The 22,377-nt window shown below is 43.7% G+C and overlaps 1 protein-coding gene across 1 annotated transcript in view; it reads left to right on the forward strand.

Annotated features, from left to right (window-relative positions):
• The window catches only part of TAX1BP1 (Tax1 binding protein 1), an 89,862-nt gene that overhangs the window by 67,137 nt on the left and 348 nt on the right, over positions 1–22,377 (forward strand). The window contains 7 exon segments of the mRNA XM_083188944.1: positions 742–867; positions 8,463–8,558; positions 10,550–10,736; positions 12,345–12,496; positions 17,764–17,793; positions 21,643–21,666; positions 21,668–21,702. Coding sequence (XP_083045070.1) covers positions 742–867; positions 8,463–8,558; positions 10,550–10,736; positions 12,345–12,496; positions 17,764–17,793; positions 21,643–21,666; positions 21,668–21,702 — 650 coding nt within the window.

The following is a 22,377-nucleotide window of genomic DNA, read 5'->3' on the forward strand; positions in this document are numbered from 1 at the left end:
CTCTTTCGTATCCGCATCACAAACCAATGTGATGTATACTCCTACTGGTTACACATTAAAAATAGCAGTGTGTTCAGTCAGATTTATAATGTTTCAGTACCGTAATAATACTACTTACACGTGGCAGTTATTATTACTGGAACACCTGATTATCCATACAGCTAGATCAAGGGTAATTCAGTTCTTTTTTTTTTTTTGGTCTGTAAGTAGAAATGTGATCAAATTAATGAAATTGCTCGATCAAAATCTTGCTGTATGCAGGCAGAGTAGGGTCCTGCTGATCCTAAACTGAGCTCCTTCCCCAGTGGTAGTGAGGTGGGAGAATATGGTGGCTTCACTTCCTCACACTGTTTTCCAGGATGACAGTATGGGATGGCCATGCTTTGCCTCACCATGTTTTTGTTACTCTTGCAAACGATTCTGTTGTATTAATATTTATTTGATTGAATACGTTGGTGTCCTAATTTGTATGTGGAGAGGTTCCAGGAAAATGGGAATGGGAACCCCTACTCTTTAATGCATTCCTGGCCAACCAGTGGCTCTCCAGCTGTGGCGAAACTACAAATTCCAGCATGCCCAGCCAGAGCTTTAGCATTAGATAAAAGTCATACTGTGCTAGGGCATGCTGGGATTTGTAGTTTCTCAACAGCTGGATAGCCACAGGTTGGCCCGGCCTGCTTTGATGCTATCTCCGGTAAGTGGATTGTTTATTACATGATTTATATTCCTCCATTCCCTTAGGAAGAGAAGACGCGGTGCATTGCGTATGCCGATGATGTGGCTAAAATGGAGTTAAAGTGGAAGGAGCAGCTGAAACTTAATGAAGGCATGAAGCTGCAGTTAGTAGCCATTGAAGATCAGTATAAGGTATGAAATCAGCAGCAGAAGCTCAGAAATATACATTTAGATACCTTTTTATAAGCTCATATTATTCAAAGTACTTTAAAAAAAAAATATATTATTATTATTATTATGGTTATCATCATTTCCCTACTTTTGCTGAGCACTTTAATAACGCGTTAATTGCAAGAAATCCTTTTTTCGTACATACAACTGACCAAGGCCATTCCACATCCTACAGTAGATCTGTTTATTACTGAACTAGTAGCTTGTAGTCCCACATCAGCCAAAGCTATGGAAAGTCTGTCCGCAAGTTATAGTTGTTAGCAATGGTGACAGTCTCCTGAACGGGATATGGTCACACCAGCAAGGTTGACATGGGCTTAGGTTGACATTGGTCAAGGTCGACATGTGTCTAGGTCGACACAAGCATTAGGTCGACATGGGGGTTTTCACTGTTTTTTTTTCCCCGAATGTCGACACAATCGACATGGACACAGTTTGAATTGTACCGCATCCCCTCGCATCGCCCGCAATGCTTGACCTAGTTGGTGTAGACCTAACAACCCACACCCTCCTGAACACCTATAGTGCTATAAGTTCCAAACCATACAGCAACATGTGATAGGCTTTAACCATAATCCTATGTGTCACTACTTTAAGTGAATCTTACAATTAGACTTTAATTTGGACTTTAAATTGCACAATGCAGTATTTTTATAAGGTTTCTGTCACAATGAAGTTACACATGGCTATTACTGACCTATCAGCTGGACATATGCATGAATAGAGCAGTTTATGAAAATATTATATGCAGGGAGTGCTTTTCACTTCAGTCAGGATCGGTCATTGTCGTTAGTCCAAACAAACATACCAGATAGTTGTCCCCTGTGTCAAACCAGCTGATGACCTTGCGCACGGGCCGATGTAGTCAGTGGTGGCTCCTGGTTAGAGGTGCCCCCCCCCCCCAATTTTGTTGCTGTCTGCAGTCCCAGTGCTCCTCCTGATACAATGAAAAATGTCCCTTGCAAAATGGCCACCGCCTCACAGCAGACAGTTATTAAAGATGCAAGAGGAGGCCGCCTTCTTGCATTCTCAATAACTGTCTGCTGTGAGGGGGCGGCCATTTTGTGAGGGCATTTATAATGGCAACAGGAGGAGTGCCGGGACCGCAGACAGAAAAAAATATGCTGGCAGTGGAGTAGAAAAAGACCCAGCGATGGTGGCAGTCCCATTAGCGGAGCAGCAATAGCCCCCGCAGACCCCCAGCACTCAACTTACCAAGCGCCTCCAAGCCACTGCAGTGTCTGCAAAGCTATTGTTATGCCACTGGGTGCAGGACGCTGCGGCTCAAACCACAAGACTTGTACTGTATGTCCTCACTGAATAATCTTATAAAGGTATCCGGTTAAAAGGTCAAAATGGCAATGGTCTGCACATAAAAAGGTTGGCATGAGTTTTTCCCATTTGTGTGGACACTTTCATGCTTTAGCATCCATGTCCACTCCGAGTGGGAGCAGTAAAGTGTGCTGAGCGCACCAGTAGCAGAGAGCGGTACCTGGCCCGGAGCATGGCTAGCCACACAGCATTATGTTTGGGGGTCCACGTGCTCCAGTGTGACACCAAAAAACGGATGTTGACCTTTCATGTTCATTGCTATTCTGACTGCTTGTGTCAAATATTTGTCACTGCCGACCTTGTGCATGTCATCGTTCTAGGGTCGACCTATTGACTGTTTATCTAGACACTGTCGACCATTTAATCCAGAACCCTTCTAGACACCACTGATAATGTGATCATCTGCCGTCTCGCTATTGTTGGTTAGGACGCAGATAATACATAGGAGGAGGGGCCCTAGAGGACACAGATAATACATAGTCCCTTTTTAATGCAAAATACCTAGTGTTTGTGTCCCCTGTAATTGGTTGCATCATTAACATTAGTGAAAATCTTTAATACAGGTTGTGTTCCCTTATTTTTCTGTTAATAACCATTATTTAATTGCAAGCTAAAAAACAGATACATATATTAGCTTTTCACATCCTAGTTCCTTACGCCATGAGAGCACTGATGGGGCATTGAGCTATCTTTACTCCATGTGTCTTTGTGCTCCTGTAAATGCTTTATCTTGCATTAAGTATCAAACATACACATAGGAGGTTTATCCGCTCCCCTGCTCGTTCGTACGGGGGAGCGATTTTTTGCTCACGCACTTGCGCATATGCATTTATGCGCATGTGCAGGTTCTGTCTGCAAACTTGTATAGTTGCCGGCCTGTTCGCACTGAGCAGTGCCCATGGGAATGGCCAGCGTCTCATGGGCATTCCTATGCGAATGGCGCCGTGACGCGGGTGCCAGGGGAAGGTAGCTGACATCACCGGATGTCAGCTTCCCGCAGCTGCCTAGGGACTCCAGAATCAAGGGGGGCACCCCTGAGGTTGTCTATCACAAAATTAGGGATCACTCTGGGAGAGGAATCCTCGTTGAACTTAATGCAAATGGCATGTGTTGAACTTCAAAGACGCGTTGTCCACATGTTCACCTGAGGTTCTAGACAATTAGGGTTGGTGTGTGGGTGGTGGTGTTCGCAGTAAGCAGAAGTCTTGTCTAGGGTGCCTAGTACTGGCCCTGAATGGAAACATTAGCAACCAATTACTGCTGTATAATTAATGTGTTCTGACTGCATTGCCATATTTCTTATTTTTCAGGCGTAAAATGATATTTCTGGAGACTCTAGTAAAACATATATTAGCTGAAATTGTGACTTATGATGCTGTATATTCTCTGTAATTATGAGTATTGGCGTACAGTTTCAGTGTTGGCCAAGTCAGTACATATTTATATATTTCATACCTTACAAGCTTAGAATGAGGGAAACCTATATAAATTATGTCTAAGATTGGTTTGAGAATTTGACAGCGGAATCCTGTATTTTCCTATACCGTACTTGTTTCTTGTGGGTAAGATGGCTCATTAGTGTATCTACCGATAACGGTTTAATGGCCAGTTCCAGCCCGATGAGGTCATGCATTGTAAAATCTATTCCTATAGAGGGGAATTCCATTCTTACACAAAGGCGTGTGTCCTTGTAACACAACTTTATATGTTTTATGTTTCTTGGTAAACCCACTTAAGGCTGATAGGGCTTAGGTCGACACAAGCATTAAGTCGACAATGGTAAGGTCGACGGTCAAAAGGTTGACATGAGGTTATTTGGTTGTTGTTGAGCCGACATGCCGACAGGCAGTATTTCATGCCCTACTATCCACTACGGCGAGTGTGCCGAGCGCAATGTGGCACCATGCCCAGAGCATGGCGAGCACAATGTTACACTTAGATGTTGTCGACTGTCGAAATTCGTACCCAAAAAAGTGAAAAACTCATGTCGACCTTTTGACTGTTGACCTTCCCATTGTAGACCTAATGCTTGTGTCTACCTTAGCCATGTCAACATATTTCAGGTGTCGACCTAAGCCCTGTTGACTTTCAGGGGTCGACCTAATGCATGTCAACCTTAATGCAGTCGACCCTATGTCAGTACAATTTAATCCAGAGAGATCCAATTTCCCTTTTTTTCTAGGCCACAATGGGCAGAAATAGCTGGATCCTGCAATGTAGCCAAGATCCATAAACACATTGGTGGCCTCAACAAAAAGCTGTGTATTGTACATAAGCCACAAGCAAGTTTTATGCTCATACGGCAATGAGCGATATTCAGTGCCGCTGGCTAGAGGGTTTGTATGGCGGGGAGGGCTTTTCCTCTCTGAAAATAAGCCATCCTCGCCGGCAAACCTCCTTGCTGTATTCAATGTAAAGGCCGAATACTCGTCGCGAGAGGCCGGCGAGGTTTGCCTCAAATGCAGCGAGTTCGCCGCATTTTTGGCGAGCCTCGTCATTTTAATGGCCCCACTCGTCTTAAGAAACAGGTGGGGAGCCAAACAGCAAGTGAACCAGATTCTTTGAATACCCTGACAGCGAGCTATCGGCACTTCTATGTGCCAATAGCTTGCTGTCAGGGCATTGAATACCGCTAATTGTGTAATCCGCACATTTATACTGCAGCTGACCTCAGAAAAGTTACAGGAGTACACTTCAGGGTTATTCTCTGGGATTGATTTAAGTCTGTCAAAGCAGCTATGATTACAAAACTTTTTCTTTTTTGCTTATAAGTATTCTTTCAAAAGGTAGATAAAACTTTTCCATGCAATGCTAAAATATACTTTTATGTGTGTGTGTGTGTGTGTGTGTGTGTGTGTGTGTGTATATATATAATATACTGCTCCAAAAAATCAAGGGAACACTTAAACAACACAATGTAACTCCAAGTCAATCACACTTCTGTGAAATCAAACTGTCCACTTAGGAAGCAACACTGATTGACAATCAATTTTGCATGCTGTTGTGCAAATGGAATAGGCAACAGGTGGAAATTATAGGCAATTAGCAAGACACCCCCAATAAAGGAGTAGTTCTGCAGGTGGTGACCACAGACAACTTTTCAGTTCCTATGCTTTTTGGCTGATGTTTTGGTCACTTTTGACTCTAGTGGTAGCATGAGACGGAGTCTACAACCCACGCAAGTGGCTCAGGTAGTGAGCTCATCCAGTCTGTTGCACCACAGACTGTGCAGGAGTTTGCGGAGGCTTTAGTCAAGGCATGGGAGGAGATACCTCAGGAGACAATGTGAGTTGTGGCAAGAAGGTTTGCTGTGTCTCTCAGCGTAGTGTCAAGAGCATGGAGGCGCTACCAGGAGACAGGCCAGTACATCAGGAGACATGGAGGAGGCCGTAGGAGGGCAACAACCCAGCAGCAGGATTGCTACCTCCACCTTTGTGCAAGGAGGAACAGGAGGAGCACTGCCAGAGCCCTGCAAAATGACCTCCAGCAGGCCACAAATGTGCATGTGCCTACTCAAATGATCAGAAACAGACTCCGTGAGGGTGGTATGAGGGCCCGACGTCCACAGGTGGGGATTGCACTTACAGCCCAACACTGTACAGGACGTTTGGCATTTGCCAGAGAACACCAAGATTGGCAAATTCGCCACTGGCGCCCTGTACTCTTCAAAGATGAAAGCAGGTTCACACTGAGCACATGTTGCAGACATGACAGAGTCTGGAGATGCCAAGGAAAATGTTCTGCTGCCTCCAACATCCTCCAGCATGACCGGTTTGGCAGTGGGTCAGTAATGGTGTGGGTGGCATTTATTTGGGGGGCCACACAGCCCCCCACTTGCTTGCCAGAGGTAGCCTGACTGCCATTATGTACCGAGATGAGATCCTCAGACCACTTGTGAGACCATATGCTGGTGCGATTCGCCCTGGGTTCCTCCTAATGCAAGACAATGCTAGACCTCATGTGGCTGGAGTGTGTCAGCAGTTCCTGCAAGATAAAGGCATTGATGCTATGGACTGGCCCACAAGTTCCCCAGACCTAAATCCAATTAAGCACATCGGGGACATCATGTCTCGCTCCATCCACCAACGCCACGTTGCACCACAGACTGTCCAGGAGTTGGCGGAGGCTTTAGTCAAGGCATGAGAGGAGATACCTCAGGAGACCCATCCGCCACCTCATCAGGAGCATGCCCAGGCGTTGTAGGGAGGTCATACAGGCACGTGGAGGCCACACACACTACTGAGCCTCATTTTGACTTGTTTTAAGGACATCACATCAAAGTTGGATCAGCCTGTAGTGTGTTTTTCCACTTTAATTTTGAGGGTGACTCCAAATCCAGACCTCCATGGGTTAATACATTTTATTTCCATTGATAATTTTTGTGTGATTTTGTTGTCAGCACATTCAACTATGTAAACAAAGTATTTAAAAAGAATATTTCATTCATTCAGAACTAGGATGTGTTACTGTATGTTAGTGTTCCCTTTATTTTTTTAAACAGTGTATATATATATATAATGTGTATGTGTGTGTGTCTGTGTGTTACATTGGTAGATGAAAGAGTTATTATTCAGAAAACTAGTATACTGTGAGACATTTATAACCGGTTATATCTTGTAGCGGGTTAAAGTATTTTCCATTTATGTCATGTTTGCATCTTGCAGGGTTTAAATCTCTGTCATGGTAAGAGACTAATACGGTCTCTGGCTATAAGAAGTGTATATATTATTCCGCAGTGCTGGTGACACAGGAGCAAAGCTCAAGTGGTTTAAATCAAATCTTTCTGTATTTCCATGAGGAAAGCTCACAAGATATAGTGTAATTTCCAAGTACTAAGTAGGAGGCTTCTCTCTGCCCCACCCAGACAGGCAGCCGTGCGCCCTAAATCTGCCTGTATGCCAAATGATAGTCTGGTGCGTTTTAACCCCTGACTTCAAGGTTGTGTTTAACTGGAGGAGGCATAAAGTCATCCTTAGAACATAAAAACATCAGCTGGATGAAATACACATTCAATTAAATTAAACCTGTGCTGTTATGGATATATGAGATTTATTTTTCTTTTCAAATTGTAATTTGACCTCTCTAATTTTGAGTGTTTGTGATGCTTTATTAGCCCTGTCAGTGATATGAGACGGAACACACACACGGGTGGTATATGCACACACACACACACGGATATATATGCCAGAGGTATTTATTTTTTTTCCATTTCAAGTTCTGTTGTGCGTCATATACAGTTTATTTACAGTTTCTTATATAGCGCAGCAGATTTGCGCTTTACAATTGTAGACAGTGATAAAAGAAACTGGGTAGCAACAGACAGACATGGAGGTTAGAGGGCCCTGCTGCAAGCTTACAATCTATAGGGACATAGGAGGGAAACCTAAGGACCGGCACCAGTAATAGCATAGCAGTCCCACCAAGTTGCAAGTCCAGAAGGGAAGCTACATAATAGATCAGTGCCTCAGAGGGTTATGCGTGTAGAACTTAAATATGATTGCCTGAAGAGGTGAGTTTTCAGGGAACGCTTGAAATTCAAGTCAAAACATTGAATTCCAGCAGTCGATTTAGTGTTGGATCCGATGAGTAATGTCCGGGATTCCGACGATCAGGACGTTCTGTCCCCTTAGTCACATCATAAAGTGACTAAGGGGATAAAAAAATTTTTTTTTGACAATTTGTTTCTAGTCAATCTTATTAGGACACCAATAAAAAAAATAGTTTTTGCACAAAAACACAAAAAAAATGCTCAAAAACTGGGCTGCTTTCAGGGATTTTGTTTTGTTTGCCGGTTCATTGTGCTAATTGGACAGCCCCCAAGGCTACAATTACTCAGTTTATCACCGCATGTAATTGAATACCCTACTTAGATGCATTTTCAACAATAAAAGACACCCAATGCTAGCAGAGTTGCACAGGAGCTGGTGTGTCTCTCTCGCTGCAGCACTTATTGAGGCTAGATGTATGAGGACTCAAGCTTTAATAACCCAGCGTGGACAAGAGGTGAAGCCAGTTTAGTGGTATCGCAGCATTGATGAAGGCAGACTAATATACTGTAAGATGGATTTGATGTAGTTAGGAGACAGAGGCAGTATAACAATAGAATACATTTTAGCAAAACCGTTGTATTTACCTGTAAGTGACAGATGTAAATCCAAATCCTTCTTTATGGATTGTCTAGAAAATCTATAAAGAAAGTAATTCTATCCCTGGGACCTCTATAGATCCAGTCTGCTGCGAAAGATCGGGAAATATCTGAGATGTCCTGTCATGTAGAAGTTCTGCTGAGTGAGAAGAACAAACTGGAAAATGACATAAAGGTAAGATCTTGTTGACTCTGAGACAATGGAGCAGAAATGGTTCAACCAAGTAAATTGTATAAGTTTGTTAATTCTTCTGTGAGCGATTGCTGGAGACTAATAGTTGTACAGCTTTTTCAGTAAGGTTCGTGTTTGCAACGATGCAAGTAATTTGAAACTGTGAAGAAGTGGGCCCTATTAAGTAAGATGAGCCATGAGGCCAATCTTCAGTAATTTTGCACTGTAAAACTCTTGTTTGTACTCCACCACAGCACAGGGTAAAATGGGTAAAAACCAGGGTACTTGTGTATTAGCACAGCACCAGCCTACGCTAAGTTTTCAGCGTAGGCTAAGCTACGTTATCAGCGTTAGTCAGCATAGTCAGCGTTGTGTCCCCGCGGCAGCCTGCGTAGTCAGCGTAGTGTCCCCGCCAGGCAGTGTAGTCACCATACTGTCCCTGCGAGCTGCAGCTCTGTCCCCGCCGTCCCTGACAAGCCTAGGGAGCGCCTCTCACACAGTGCTGGTAACTGCCAGATCCCCTGCGCTGGCAGACGCCGGCAGAGAGACTATCATGCAGGCGTTCCATCTGCCTGATACGCACAAGCGTCTCAGTAGTAATTCTTGCGGCAGGGTTCGGCAACACTGCCCGTGTCTGCTTCAGGGAGACGGGGTTAGGGGTTTGGTAGCACGTGCGTCTCGTGCACAAAGGGGGGTGCGGTGCGCAAGTGCGTCTCATACACAATAAAGGACGCATTTGCAAATGCTCCATGTTACATACTGGCAAATGCCTCCTTTTCAAACCCCCACTATCCACGCCAGTCCAAAGCATGGCGAGCGGACGCGTTACACGTCCTCCCGACCTGTTCATACCCCCACTATCCATGTTGGCGTGGAGTTGATTTTATAAAGTGTGGTGAGCGCAGCGAGCCGGAAGCATGGCGAGCGGACACTTTAAACAAGCCTGAGGGGATGCGGAATTCACGTCAAGTAATACACACTTTATAAAATGAACTCCACACCAACGTGGATAGTGGGGGTATGAACAGGCTGGGAGGACGCGTAACGCGCCCCCTCGCTGCGCTCGCCATGCTTCAGGCTGCTGTGGATGGGGGGGGGGGTGTTTAAAGAAAACATTCACACCTGGCAATATCCATCTGAAACAGTAATGACGACATGTGTTGAGACAGGTTTGCGTCTTTGACAGCAAGTGGTGCTCTTGAAAAAATGTCAGTGGTTCAGCAGCTATTCGAAATTAATTTTAACAAGGAGCTTCATAAATACAGCCGCAGTCAGTCGCTTCACCTTCACCTCTGACTGAATACACTGACTGCGTAAGCATTCTGACTGATGATGCTGAGTGCTTAGAGGTCCGCTTCAAAGCGACAGAGATACAGCCACAGTCACAGTTGCTTCCCCTAACTGATTGACTGCGCTGACCCGCTAGAAGGACACTACGCTGACTACCTAACTGGACAGTACAACTACGCTGACACTACAGGAGCCGTGATAATACACAAGTAACTGCCAGGGGGTGTCCTTGTCCTGTGGAGCTGCTGTGACACCTGTCACCAGGGAGAGGAGAAGGGGAGAATAAAGCCTCCCTGCATGGACCAGGGGTGTAATGAAAACCAGAGCGGTCTGGACCATACGAGGAGGCTGTAATCTGATCCTTCCCCAGGTCTCTGGTGAAAGCTGTAAACCGGACCCCCCCCCCCTGGACAGGCCCCCCTCGGACCGGACATTACAAGCTCTGGAATAAAGTTTGATAATCCAGTCCGGGGTCTGGTTCGGTTCCGGTTTAACTTGAATCCCAAGGGAACGTTGTCAGGCATATGTATAAAGAAATTAGATCACTGCATGCAACTCCATCTGTGGCCTATTGTCAGGAATTGTATCTGTGCTATTGATTGATTTATTCAAATGGTGTATATATAATGTAAGCAGAACTGATTGCTTGGTATCTACTACTAAATACATGGCGTTTTGTGTTTTTGCTTTCATTATTTTCATAGGAACTTGAAATAAATTTAGAAAGACTGTCCGAAAGAGCCGCCAGCGGTGACACTATACCAGGCAGCAGCTCCCAGGGTTTGCAGTTTTTTAATCCTTATTGTGAACAAAATAAGACCGTTCCCATAATCCCAGTCCAGCCGCCTATATTGCAATTTGGAAATCCTTATGCATCACCAACAACAAGAGGTGAGCACATCTGATTCCTTTATTTACACTACCACTGAGAGTTCTGTCTACTTATTGTCATAACACGTGTTGTTAGTGTCTTCTGCTTAGGCGAATCACTGTAAGATTCTGTCATAGTATTAAGCTGTGTGCAGAGGAAGGGCACAGAATCTCATCTGGCGGTGTCCCTGTGCACACTCTCATATTGCCAATGATCATATTAGTGCGAGTTTACGTCCGCTGCTGTGATTATAACTTACCCTGTCTCAGAACGGGGATAAATAAGAATGTATGGTGGACAGTGGTTATGCAATTTGAGTTTTACAAAAAAAGCAAAATTACAACTACCTTTTCCCGTATGCACAGTGCAAAGCAGCCCAGCATGACGATTTCTTCCACGTGATGGGATTGTAAAATCATACCTTCCAACTGTCCTGCTTATCGCGGGAACGTCCCGGTATTCTGCTAAGTTTCCGCATCCCTCCCGGGGCAGGGAGGGGCAGTTGGGAGTGCCCTCCCCGTCATACGTGACTAGACCCTGTGAGCATTCGCACAGCTTCTATTCCTGCAGCCGGAGGGGCTGGGGGCATAAGCTCCGAAAACGGTGCAAGTGTAAACCGCGCCCCTTTCCGTGAGGCCACAACCCCAATTTGTCACACACCTACGACACGCGAACTGTCCCGCGGGACTGCCTGCAGATGTTGGGAGTTATAGTTAAATAAGTGCAACCAGAAATGTGCTATGTTCGCATATCTATGGAAGCCCCCTGGCACACACAGGGATGCCATGCTTTGGCTCACAGTGGCTGGGAATGATACCACACTGCCACCACAAACCACCCCAAAACAGTCCGGACATGTCTGTGTTTTCCAGACCCCTCCCACCCAACAGGGTCAAAAAGAAAACTCCCTCACCTGATTGGACATGTTAGATCACATGAGTGTGCATTATTTCCCAACTTCCCATTGTAACCACACACTACTTCCAACTGTCACAGCATCATCTGTAACCAATAGCATCTCTCATACCCATCTAAACTGGTCTACCCAGGTTGATAGTCCAGGTCCACTACCCTGTTTGCCAGCAGTGTTGTGGACCTAGGTAGACAACCCAACTTAGGTCTGAAAGGAGTGACCCGGGAATAACGTGGGTTGACGCCCATGTGTGGAAGTTGCACACACACAAACACACACACACCACAGTAGAGACCAGCTATAAAAGGAAGTGCTAGATCTCTGTACAATTCATAAGAGTAATACCGTGTTGCATCAGTTTTATGTCATTTAAAAAGCTCAATTGTCATGTAATAAAAAAAACTATATATAAGTTCAGATTAATAGCAATATGATGAATTTAGCACATTTATCATAATCAATAAAAAGCTCTTAAATGCATAGAAAAAATAGCAACAATAGTTGCAATATCCTAATGAACACTGCAGAAAGTGAAGACCAGCAATAAGTTCATGACTCATAGGAATCATCCCGTAGTAATTGGTCTATCGTCATATAATCCATGTAAATAATATTATATGGCTTGCTCAGTTTAAGGAACCCATGTGATTGGCCCATACAGCGATGTACTGTGCCCCACACACCCGTTCAAGCATAATTTTGTTTTTCCAATTAGATGGCGCAGATGGAGCTTTTAACCCAGATGAAATCCAGGTACCACCAATAGGGGCACCCTCGTGGTGTGTGGAACGCAAGGTTGTCTGCAGTCAACCTGCCCGGAACCTCAGCCGCCCAGATGGCTTGGAAGATCCTGACGATAACAGTCAGGTAGGTTCACCTTTATGTGTTTTCTGAGTGCTAGAGTTTATTTATAACATTTCTCCTATTCCTTAGATAAAAATAAGCTTTGTGCTCTTCTTCCAGTAATGTCTTATAACATAGAAGCTGCATGTTCCTTTTCCAGTAACATCTTCTAACATTCCATAAATCTCACTGTCTGAAATAGCACGAGGAGTCTTTGATCTGAGAGCAAAATGACTTGGATTTATGCATTGGCTTCAGGATTGTAGAGAACGGAGCACTAGGTAGCTAAATTACCAGGGATAGCAATGTTCATTCTACCGCCAGTTAGGAGTACTAGGAGACAGTGGGCTTCTCTGCGCAGATGGTTCTCATCCTTGTATCATCAGCTCTACATAAATCAGCGAGTGACTTGTGCTATCGCTGTACTATACACTTATTTATGGCATTTCAAAAGAAAAGACCACATTTTAAAGGCATTAAATAAGTGTTTAACTCGTTAGTGATTTTATTCCTTTACTGTCAGTGACTTTTATTAGCTTTGTGCCTCACTGCGGTTTGGTTCAGTTACTTGAGCATTTTGACACCTTTAACAAATGCCACCGCTCCGAGAGACAACCGGTAATGGTGACTCGGCTGTGCCGTACCAGCTACATCAAGTTGTCTTTTTTTTTTTTTTTTAAGTCCCTAAATTAAATTGAAATGTCAGCGTGTTTTGTTAAATTTGCTCTTCTACATTTAGACGGAAGGCTTTTTTGATCTTAGCAAAATACATCTGATGAGAAATGCTTATCTGTTGAGTACTGTGCTCTTTGCAGTACAGTGGTACCACGGCCTGTTCCTCATTTAGTCTAGTTTGCTGCCTATAATTGCTATTAACCTTTGCAGAAACTGATAAGTGCTTAGACAGGCATGATGATAGCGCTGGCACTCAGCACCCATAATAGAGAAAATAAGCATTTCTTCCTCCTGCCGGCAGGTTCCCTGTGTCTGTGATTGAGGATAATTAGGAAGCCTGTCATACCTTTTCCCTGTCAGTTTCAAGGTCTAAAGTGATGTCACCCACCTTTACTTCCTACTTTGCATATTGTCTCCTGCCGCCGCTGGCATGGGCATTACACATGACAAGAGATTCTGTCCTCTAGTCAGTTGGGGGCACTTTAATTAGCAGTGTGTTCTTGCCGACCTGTATGTTTTGCCCTCATGCTAACCCATGAGGAATTACGGTACATTTGCATGCTCGTTACTGACACAACTCTGACTTTGTATCACGTTGGGAAAGGCTACTACAATAAAATGTGTCCAGTTTCTTTATTTTGTAACGGATCTATAGGCTGGATGGGCAATAGGCAGCCAAATGCAGCCTTCTGAGCCTTCATCTGGTTTCCCTTCCTGAGTTATAGTCAGATTTATTTGCTATGGCTTGTAAGACTAACAACCATGCATTTCATCTCCGACACACTGAACTGTAGCAGCAGATACGCAGGCATTATTATATTATTATGGATAGGAAGGATATCTATGTGGCCAGGAAGGTTTACAGGGCTGTCCCATGCAGGCTCTGGTTTGTGTGCTGCTGTCGGTCACTTGTCCTTATAGTACTGCCCAGATTGGCTATAAAGAGTACATATGGTATACGAAGGGTTATATACATGTGTGATACAGGATACAAAGTATTCTATGTGTTTGGTACAGGATGTAAAACAGTATATTCTTTTATATAGTATATAAATGTGGTATAGAATGGAACAGACAGCGGCACTCACAGGGAACTTTTCAAACGTGTATTAAAGCAAAAAAACAATTCCAACGTTTCAGGCGTAAGTGGCCCCTTTGTCAAGGTGCGGGTAACAGTATATAAATGTGGGATACAGGATGCAAAGTGTTATATACATGTGAGATACAGGACTCAAGGCATTATATATACGTGTGCGATACAGGATACAAAGCATTATATATGTGTGGGGTACATGATACATACCATTATACGTGGGGTCTACAGGATACAAAGCAGTGTATATGAGGGCATCCTAAAGAGCTGGCAGACACAACTCACTGAGTTTCCTCGTAGACATAATTGCGCAGTAACACACCGTGGGGACATGTATGAAGCAGCGAAGAAGTTGGCAACCAATCATCTGCTGCATATGATCCTATTGAATGCACTTGATAATCTTTACCTCAATGCTGCATTTCTCCACTTGCTTTTCATTGCTTTATGCATCTACCCTTGTATCTATAACACAGTATGCATTCTCCTAAACAGGATGTAGTTCGGGTTCTGACGGGCATAGTGCCAGCAGGTCCTGACAGCAAGTATTGGGATTAGATTTAGGGCTAGGTTGTGGAGAGTGTTTTGTGTGTGTGTGTGTGTTGGGGGGGGGGGGGGGGTCTTATATTGCTGAAGAAATGAGTTAGGGGTATGAATATAATACTCACCTGGATCTGTCAGCATTGTGCCATTTGAGGTACTGCTGTTGGAATTCTGACCACCTGGATCCTGCAGAAGATAATGTCCGTTCAGATGATGACTATCCTCTTCTTTCTGTCATCCTTGTGTTTAAAGCACTTGGTTCTTCTTTTTGACATTGATGCACTGCTTGTACTATAAACTCCACCTGTCAATCTTACTCCCTTACATCCTCCAGTAACTGAACTGCATTGTAGCATCGGCACAGGCAGAAGTAGGGATGCAGTAGTAATACCTTCTGATGTGTGTGCAGATGTGTGTGCCCACCAATGTATGGACAATGGGGAGCAGCAGCGTACTAACCCACTAGATGTAAGTCCTCTCTGAGATACACCCCACTTTAGCACTCTCTAAATCTATCTCTATCTAACAGCACTCTCATCTCTACCTAAAGGATTTCGGCTAGACCCTGCACTGGTTAAAATATCAACAGGGCACCTTATCCCGGGGAAAGAGACAGCAGATGCTAAACTTTCCACTCCATTTATACAGGCTGTCGACACAGGACCAACAGGTTGACACAGTGGCAAAGTTTTGTGTTGTTACTGCCTGAGGAGTCTTTATCTTGCACTTATTTTCAATAAGGCTCATCTATACTACAATTAGTGGCTACCACTGCTTTTCCTATATGTCTGTACATGATAGAAACTTATGCTCACCTGATAACTAATATCAATTGAAGATTTGTCTTTCAAATTGTATAGAGCAATACACATTATACAATTTATTGGATGTGACCAGATTCTATTACACAAAAAATATATAAAAATTTTTTTTATTCTTATCCATTTCGCTATCAGTGTCTAATATATAAGTGTACCAAACTTATTATCTGTGGATTTACACCACAGGAATTTACACTAAAATTTATACCAGCCACATATTGCTGGAAGAATTCCTTTAAATTTACTTACTTTTCCACTCTTTTATGTTTCATGTAGTCTGTCAATGTCTATGTCAATCAATAGCCTTTTAAATTTCGAACATTAAAAGTTACTTTTTAAAATTTACAACCATTACATATTAAAGTTTTTTCTTTTTTTTTCAATTTTGACAAAGCGTGCCCCCAAACAAAGGAGAGTATTTTTTTCTCTTTTGTTTTTTAATTTGTACGTTCTTTACTCTCAGGGGTGCACCTCCACAAGTTACTTTACCTTTAATTTTTCATATTGTGGATACTAGACTGTATACCTATATTTAAAGCTTATCATCCTTCATACAAGTGGTCAAACTTGTGCGCGGGTTTCCATCCATCCCCCTTCCCTATCTAAAAGTGTGTGCAGATATGTAAGGAACTGAGAATCATAGATGTGAACAGAACCATACTTTCGCTCTTGCACACATACTTCAGCAATCCATTGGGAGAGTTCTGCATTTCAAATACGTTTGTGTAAACCGACCTGTTAGATTGTGGTAGATTGGTGAATTGGTGAATTGTTAAATCAGTGAAAAAAATAAACCCCACAGAATTGGTAATTATTATTTTTTTTGTAATTGCTGTTATATTGGCACCAATAGCCTCCGATATGTTTGTTAGTCCTGTTCCATAAGCCAATGATTATTTCAGCTTTATACAGTTCTAGTTAAAAGCCCCTCAAAAAAACAATTTGTGTTGATATTCTATCCCTTACGTATAACTTTAACCCCAGAATGGACAACCCTGGGCATAGTGAATCCCTCCGCCATGCTCTCATCCGACAATAAACATCTTTTAACTATTGTATCCAATGTTGCATGCAAATGTATACTACAACAATGGATTTCACACTTACCACCATCTTTAAATATGTTTATGGAAAAACTCTTTTTTAACTTTTGAATGTCGTGGATAGAAGCTTCCATACAAAAAGATACCCACATAACCAAATTCTTACGCCTTTGGAATAACTATATTATTACTCAATCACCCGACGCGGTGAGACAGATTAATATATGCTTTAATCGCATATAAAGGCACTACTTTACTTCTGCCATGTTATGCTAGCTGAGAACTGCGGATGGGCAGTTCAGACTCGGTGCTCTTCTTACTTTTCTTCTTCCTTTCCTTTTTTTTTTCTCTCAAACTCTTTCTATCCCTCCTTTTCTTACATACATTTCTTGATGACCCATGTATAACAACGACTTTTCTGTGTTGTATAGGATGTGAACCCTTTTATAACTCCATAAAAAATATTATTATTTTTAAAAAAAGCCCCTGAAAATGACAGCTTAGTCCCTCTCTGCTCCTACCTCCAATCTCTGTCTTCACAGCTCCCTCTGCCCATATCCAGCAAGCTTGAAAAAGATCATTTTGGTTTCACTTTCTGTTGAGGAGTAATTTGGCCCATCGAGTTGCCTCTAGTGGTCACTGGGGGTACTTCACCCCCAAAAAGGCGAGGAGAATTATAGACTTTTACATATAGTGATTGTATACCGTACATATGATTCTCGCCCATAATTCTGGCATTCAGTGGCGGCTCCTACCTTTGAAGAGGAAAGGGGCAGCCGCTGACCATGCTGACTCGTGCCAGAGAGGAGGGGAGGTGCTGGCTGGGTCCTGGCACCTGCAGAATGGAGCTTATAGATGCCATGAACAGCACATGTGCAGTCAGGCAGCGGCATGTATGCTGTGTAAGTGCAGCGTGTCTCCTGTGATAGACATGATGCTGATCAGTGCCCTGCGCATGTAGTTATGTGTGTGCACAATGGAGCTGCGGCTGACAGGACAAGGTGCAGGCTGCATGTAGCTCATGTACACATCACTCAGCACTGTGACTCTCATGTCAGGGTCTAGGCTGAGGCTGGCGGAAGGGACGCTACCCTATATTTATACACACATATACAGGTGGAAGAAGATTATCTAGCCATACACCTCGTTTAATCCACATCGCACAAGAACGTTCCTAGATCGCATGTTAGCTTTTGCATTGTATTTTCCAGAATGACAAAACATAACCCTGTTCCCTGAGCCGTGCTATGAAATGGGACTATTATTAGAATAAAACCTTTTAGGCTGAGATTTACAAGCAAACAAAATGCTCTTTGTGTGCAGAAGAAGGTTCCCCGGGTATCAGGTCCTGTGGAATGAAGATATGTCGTGTAGGAAGCAAATGCTTTATAGATCATTGCTAGCTGGTCAGGACACATTGTGAAGTTTTCTAAATGATGATGATATTGTGCAATGGTGACGTAAGCACCGATCCAATTAGGTGCAAGCTTGCAAAAGCGAACTTTGTTCAGGAAACTAATGCATTACACAAATGTGCGCAACTGAGAGATCAGCTTAGAAATGACGATGCTGAGGAGAGGTTGCACGACTCTTCCACGAATTGCAACTTTGGTAAATTGCATGAAAAAGTGAGGAAACCATCCTGGACTCCCAAGAGAGGGACAACTGAGATAGCCGGGCCACACACACAGGTGTTCGTGGCCACAAGGAAAGTACTGCAGGTTTTTAAAAGGTGTGGATGACTCTTTTATTTTTTTTTATTTTTTTTATTAATGATAAAAAATTATTGCCATCTAAGTGATTCCAGCATTTTGGCGCAGATATTTCAGTGTTTTTATATAAGCTTGTAAAAAAATTGCTACTTGTTTCATAGCACGGCGCCTGCGATTTTAATTGTATCCATCGGGTCCTAAAAAATTGCGTCGATCACATCGCATGCAACCAAATCGCATGCAACGCGATCGATGCGATTTTTACATTGTAACCAATGTAAAATGGTCCCTGAGACCCGATTTTACATTGGGCCCAATGTTAAATGCCCCCCAGACCCCAAATTTCATTGTATACCCACCCTGATGGGTCAAATGCCCCCCATTGTTAACGCCACCCCACGATGAATGCCAACCCGAAGCGTGGCGAGCGCAGCGGTACGCATCCTCCAACCTTTTCATACCCCCACTATCCACGTCGGCGTAGAGTTGATTTTATATAGTGTGGCGAGCACAGTGAGCCCGAAGCGTGGCGAGCGCAGCGCATTACTTCACAGGTATTACGCGTCCCCACGCGGGGCTTGGTAGCTTGCTGCACTCACCACACTATATGAAATCAACTCCACGCCGACGTGGATAGTGGGGGTATGAAAAGGTCGGAGGACGCGTACCGCCGCCCCTCGTGGGCTCACTGCGCTCGCCAAGCTTCGGGTTGGTGTTCATCGTGGGGTGGCGTTAACAATGGGGGGGCATTTCACATACAAATTACCCATCAGGGTAGGTATACAATAAAAAATCGGGTACATTGGCCCATTTAACATTGTTCATTATAATGGCATGCGATGGACCCGATTTTTTAATTGTCGGAAAAAGGCTAAAAATAGCCCAAAATCGCGTTGGTCGGGTTCATCGCATACCTTAACTTAAGGTATGCGATGACCCACGACGGGCGCCGTGCTAGGAAACAAGTACTAAAAAATTTAATAAGCATTTTTCACATCCCATCAATAGATCATTTCCATATACCTGACACCCCCCCCCCCCCCCCCCCCCCCAAAAAAAAAAACAACAACAATAAAACTTGAATCTCTTCTAGAAAACCAATGCAATTTTGGCGATTAGATTGCAAATATATTTCAGTGTGAGTCCGCCATGAGAACATCTCAATGGACCCAGCTCACACTAAATTGGATTGACCCTATAATGTGAGCTATGCTCCGTGGTTTGCCTCATTATTACATGAGTGACAATATTTTCACATTCTTATGGCACAAAAAAGACATTGACATATATATGTACATACCTGCGAGCCTGCAGAGGTATCCAGCTGTTTCCAATGCAACCTGTCGCCAATGTTCCCTCTAATTTTACGAAGGCTGTGTACGGAAAAAGATATTGGCTGTGCAACTTTGGAAGGAAATTTGAATTTTTTTGCACCACATAACGGTATAAAGGCCTAGTAAACAAAATGGTTAATTTTTAATAATTACCCAACACTGTATAATGCCACACGGATTGAGCCAAAATTCACAATATGCTCCATATACAGGGACATTGTAGGGATCAAAAATTTACCATGTAATGCCCATTACACATTACTGCCGATACCAAAAAGCTGCCAATACCGAAAAGCTGCCTATGAGTCTGACACCACTCCCATCTCCTCACTGCACCTCAGGACAGGGACCCTTAGAGGCAGACCCTGTCCTGAGGTGCAGCGAGGAGAAAATACTGTGCCATTTTGATGCCCCCCTCCCCACCACATTAAGCATTGCAGTCACTAGCCACCCGAACAGCCTCCAGCCCTGCGGCTTCTGCCCCTCTCCCGAGAGAGCAGACCAGCTCTGTGCTGCTGCTCAGCTATTCACCAGACCCAGTGCAGGACAGAATCTACAGGCTCATCCAGTCCTCCTGACCGATGGGCGCTGACGCCCCAGCACCACAGCCACCGCCTCAGCATCTGATGTCACGGCCGGGCATGCTGTCGTGCATTTGTCCCGCTGGCAATCCCGTATCATGGTGCTGACCCCAGGCTCAGGCTGTTTAGCGGCAGGCAGCAGCGGTGCCAGCGCAATCTAGGGGTGAACAACGGCAATGGCGGTAAGACGAGAGGCCAGGAAAATGGAAAGGTGGCATCTGCGTATTAGCTCCACTGCACAGATCAGATGTGCAGTGGAGCCAATCCTGACAGACCCTGGCAACCAAGGGTGGGCTTACAGGGTGAATGACAGCCAGCCCAGCAGAGCCATATTGTTACACAGTGGCCCTTATTCAGATCTGATCGCAGTACAAATTTGTTCTCAAAATGGGCAAAACCATGTGCACTGCAGGTGTATAGAGAGAGTTAGAGTTTGGTGTGGTGTGGTGTGTTGAAACGGAAATCTAAATTGCAGTGTAAGAATAAAGCAGCCAGTATTTACCCGGCACAGAAACAAAATGACTCACACAATCTAACTCCCTCTATACATGTTACATCTGCCCCACCTGCAGAGCACATGGTTTTGCCCATTATGAGAACAAATTTGTACTGCGATCAGATCTGAATAAGGGCCAGTGTCTGGGGCAGCCGAAAATGCAAAAAAAAAAAATAGTAAAAAGGAAAATTACTAAAACTAAAAATTACTGTGCGCTCTGATGTAATGTCTGTGCGCGCACTCGGCAAGTTGTGTGTGCGCGCACATGAACACAGCTTAGAGGGAACACTGGCTGTCACCATTGTTTTTCTTCCAGCTGTATAATGCACCTTTGGTCACTGTGTATTTTGTACTTTGTTAGTGAATAGCTTCTCTCTCTCTCTCTCTCTCTCTCTCTCTCTCTCTCTCCTCTCTCTCTCTCTCTCTCTCTCTCTCTCTCTCTCTCTCTCTCTCTCCTCTCTCTCTCTCTCTCTCTCTCTCTCTCTCTCTCTCTCTCTCTCTCTCGTTCCCTGAAGGATCTCCAATCATCAAGGGCTTATGATGGCATTGGGGAAAGGACAGGTAGATGTGAGGGGGCCTTTATATAAGTAATGAGATTGTAGTAAATCTACCTAAACATGTCATTGGTGATGCCATACACCCATAGAACTCTCACTGTTGCTGTAGGGTGGGACAGTGCTGTCTATATTGGTCATGTAAATGTCAGATTGCAGTTATAGAGTGAGTTGCATATGTATATTTCAGTGTACACCTATTTCCATTGTATATTACATTCTATAATTCTAATTCTTCTTATACTAACCTGCCCTATGGGGTATATAATGGAACATTTTTGTTTTGTGTTCCCAGGATGACAATGTGGATTTGAACAGGACCAGGATCCTCCTAGCTTAATTTGGACAAGAGCCGTCTGGTTTCTGCTTTGATCCAAGGTAAACACACACATCCTACTAATACACTACTGACCTATCTCTTGTGTCGCTACTCTGAGAATCAGAAGCCTGGGATATTAATACAAACATGGATGGTTGTTGTGTATGACAGTGTTCATTCTAGCACCTTTCAAACACCATGCAGTTCTTCTTTCGCTCTCTGCTGTGGCGCCTGTATCTCAATGCAGATCAGGACTGTACTAGAATCACCAAAACAGACAGTGACACCTCAGCAGGACAGATGAACTGCACAGGTTTGAAAGGTGCAGGGTGCTAGATTAAACACTATGACAAAGTCATTTTGCTATAGGTTTTAGAAAAGGGATAATATAAGAATGATATTTTTAGGGGCAAAGGATCTGTTTTAAATCTACTTAAATTGTTAATGTGTGTAAAGTATGACCATTATTTTCTGTATAACTGGCGGCAGCACAGATGGATCCTCCAAAACCTCTGTAGCTGCCCATTGGCTCCCTAGAAAAAGGGGTGAGCCCAAAATAAACAGGATATATTTACATGCTACTATGTTGGGGTAGTGACCTAATGTGTCTGTCCAAAGGTAATCCAACCCATTCAAAAAGATAATTAAGTTGAATGATTGCAACAGTCAACAAATCCTTACTTTTCAATGACCTTTAATGTCCTCGTGCCAAGTTAAACATGCAATGTACATTT

This window comes from Crinia signifera, chromosome 5, assembly GCF_055691185.1.
Source record: "Crinia signifera chromosome 5, ASM5569118v1, whole genome shotgun sequence".
In the NCBI taxonomy this organism is placed as follows: Eukaryota; Metazoa; Chordata; class Amphibia; order Anura; family Myobatrachidae; genus Crinia; species Crinia signifera.